This window comes from Atta cephalotes (assembly GCF_000143395.1).
Source record: "Atta cephalotes unplaced genomic scaffold scaffold00027, whole genome shotgun sequence".
Lineage (NCBI taxonomy): Eukaryota > Metazoa > Arthropoda > Insecta > Hymenoptera > Formicidae > Atta > Atta cephalotes.
Window position 1 is genome coordinate 3179172 of NW_012130091.1, and position 3092 is coordinate 3182263.

Consider the following 3092-nt stretch of genomic DNA (forward strand, 5'->3'; position numbering starts at 1 on the left):
CTCTCTCTCTCTCTCTCTCTCTCTCTCTCTCTCTCTCTCTGTCTGTCTGTCTGTCTGTCTCTTTGACTTGCCTCTTCCGTTGGATCTGAAGTTTCGCGCATTTACATGGTGATGCTCGACACGATGCTAGATTGCTGAATCCCGCGCTCCGCTTATGGCAAACTATCGCGAGAGATGGAAGCGAGAAGAGATCGCTCCTATCTCTTGCAACAGAGTTAAATTAAAATTTAATGAACTCACGCGGAGCCCTTTCATGTCACAGAGATCTCGCCGCGTCGAAGAGGATACGTTTAGATATAGGCGCGTGCCTTTAATTACGTTAGCTCGGGTGTCGCGCAGCTTCGCCGCTCCACGACGAGACGTGTCAATGACCTGGAGCATCAGAACATGTCTCGCCAGACGATCCTGCTGTGAGATTGTGACGTATTCTATATTGATTAAATTACATTGCCGTCTTCTCTGATTTTCAGAAGGAACAGACCACCGACAACAAACAGAGGACGTCGGCGAGCTCGACTTACAACACTTTCCCGGATGACCTATACTTGGATGATCAGGACGCCTTAGAGGGTTCCGGCCGAGGTGGCAGCGACAATCGCGACGATCTCGAAGCTTCGGGTAGCGGCCTTGGCCCTGACGACGAGGACGGAGAAGACGACCGCGGTATGATATTCGATATCTCTCTCTAGAGAAATTTTAACCAGATGATCTCGATTGATCAATGAATCTCTTTCACTTCTTAATAAAGGAAAGATTAAATGCTACATACAATTTTTATACAATGTTTGTCGGGTCGGAGGTCTGTTTCTCGATAATAATTTTATCTTGACGTACATATTTATATTTCGTACGGATTTTTTATCCAATATTCGATTGGTTGTAAAAAATACCAATTGCAAAACTAAAAATATAACAATATCATGGGCGTATGAAAATATAAAGGTAACGGCGTCGGCGGAAGAATTTTTCCAAAAATTGAAAAATGGACGATATCGGCGTGCATTCATCGCCGGTACAGATCGTTTCTCATCCCCAATCAGCGGTGATTGGAAATTTCATTTTCAGCTTTCACGAACGCACTAGTTAAAAAAAGTTTGAAAAAAAGTTTCGCAGATCTGTGTTCTAATCTGTAGAAGATATCAATTCTAATATATTCATCGTAACTTTGTTGCAGAGTTTACTGGTAATAATGGATTAGAAGTTCCGAGCAAGCCGACCGAAGCGAGACCTCCATACGTCATCGATGAGACAAATGTCAAAACTAAACAACATGTAAGCGTGAGATGTTCCTGGAATTACATAATTTTACAAAACCTTTTTTTTTTCTTCAATTTAGCTTCGTGCATTTAGAGCATTCTTACTTACATACATTCCACGTTTAACAAATTTCTACTTTCTATTTCCGTTTTTCATTCACGAATATATTCTGCACGTGCCGTGAAAATACGAAAATTATTGCAGACGGTAATTACCTGCTAATATAAATCGTTGGATTTGTTGTCGTGAGAAAATAGCACGGCTTGAAATGAAATTATAATAAAAAAAGGAAATTACGTTTCATTTCATAAATTGCACCAGTACATTATATTTTCGCGACGTTTTACGATATTACGCTTGATACTTCTTGCACATCCGTGCAATCTAATTTGCCCGATTAGAGTGCTGACGCGACACTTCCCGCTCTGAACGGATTACTACATTTTTGTTCAATGACACGCGTGCTTCTTCTCTCGCATGGGGTCGCGAATTAAACAGATTAAAGTGATCGAGCCGTATCCAATTTCTAGACGACCATTGAAACCGTGAACCGACCCAGCAACGAGGTCAACATAGGCGAGCCCTCAGGCACGGATGACGATCACAACACCGACGATATCCACGAGGTCTATATCATGAATCCGAAACCTGGGGATCGTGCCAGCTCGTTCTTTGCGCAGCCAGGCGTGCTAGCCGGTGAGTGGAAAAATGACAAAGCTTTCCATCTAACTCGAAAGTATATCATGAGGATCGAAATAGTCAGATTATATCTTGCGTCTATTTAAATATAGTATCGATCATGGTAGATCTGTGACTTTACAAAGACAGCGTGATGATTATTAACGCACATATCGATCAAAATTCTTTCGCAAGAAAAGTTTTGAAAATTTTTTTATACAAAAATAGATGTAAGATGTCTCGATCGTATTTCCAGCTGTGATCGGCGGCGCGGTAGTGGGCCTCCTCTGCGCGATACTGGTAGTCATGTTCATCGTGTACCGGATGCGCAAGAAGGACGAGGGCTCGTATGCCCTGGACGAGCCAAGGAGATCGCCCGCGGCGCAGGCTTTCCCTAAGCCGGGCGCGCCTCATCACAATCGAGAATTCTACGCTTGAGGTGATGGCGATGCGATGGCGACTTCGCCGATTCCTCTCGCGATCTCACGATGCCAAGCCGAGTAAAAACCCACCGACGATCAACGCTCGCTTTTGGAATCCCGCTGGTCGATGGTGAAACAATTACTACGGCGAACCGCATGGCACGCGCTCATTATAGACTCTCCCAAAACGCAAAGTTTTACCCGAGGAACGTCGCTCAGAATGTCAGCCGATTCTCGATTACAATTTCTCTTGACTCTAGGAAACTGTATTTTCTTACGCGCTGTATTTCATCGTGTTCAAAAAAAGAGTACGCGAGTAAGAGATTTTGAGGCAAGACGAATTTGCGGCTTTTGGCTGATAGACCGTTCACCGAACGTTGAACTTTTCCAGCTTGACGCTCCGGTCACTTCGCCCTTCACAATCCTACATATACCTTCCTTTTCGTTGTCCTGACTTTAATCGCATTCACTGATCTTTTGAAAAGATCCTCTTCGGAGTGTAATTATTCTGGCTGGTGACTGAAGCGACGGACAATGAACGACGAGACTATGGCACATATAGGTATACATCGTCGGCGAGGTTGCACCAATTCCAAGATGCATTTACAAGCATATTTAAAGAACGTGTGTAAGTGTGTGTGTGTATGTGTGTGTATATATATATATATATAAATATAATTAAATTTATATATATATATATGTATATACATATATATATATATATATATATATATA

The 3092-nt window shown here is 42.6% G+C and overlaps 1 protein-coding gene across 1 annotated transcript in view; it reads left to right on the forward strand.

Annotated features, from left to right (window-relative positions):
- Positions 1–2373, forward strand: part of LOC105620608 (syndecan) — a 104547-nt gene extending 102174 nt beyond the window's left edge. Inside the window, exons 2-5 of the mRNA XM_012202097.1 lie at positions 471–663; positions 1175–1272; positions 1788–1953; positions 2192–2373. Coding sequence (XP_012057487.1) covers positions 471–663; positions 1175–1272; positions 1788–1953; positions 2192–2373 — 639 coding nt within the window. The remainder of the gene's footprint in view (positions 1–470; positions 664–1174; positions 1273–1787; positions 1954–2191) is intronic.
- Positions 2374–3092: the final 719 nt, after the last annotated feature.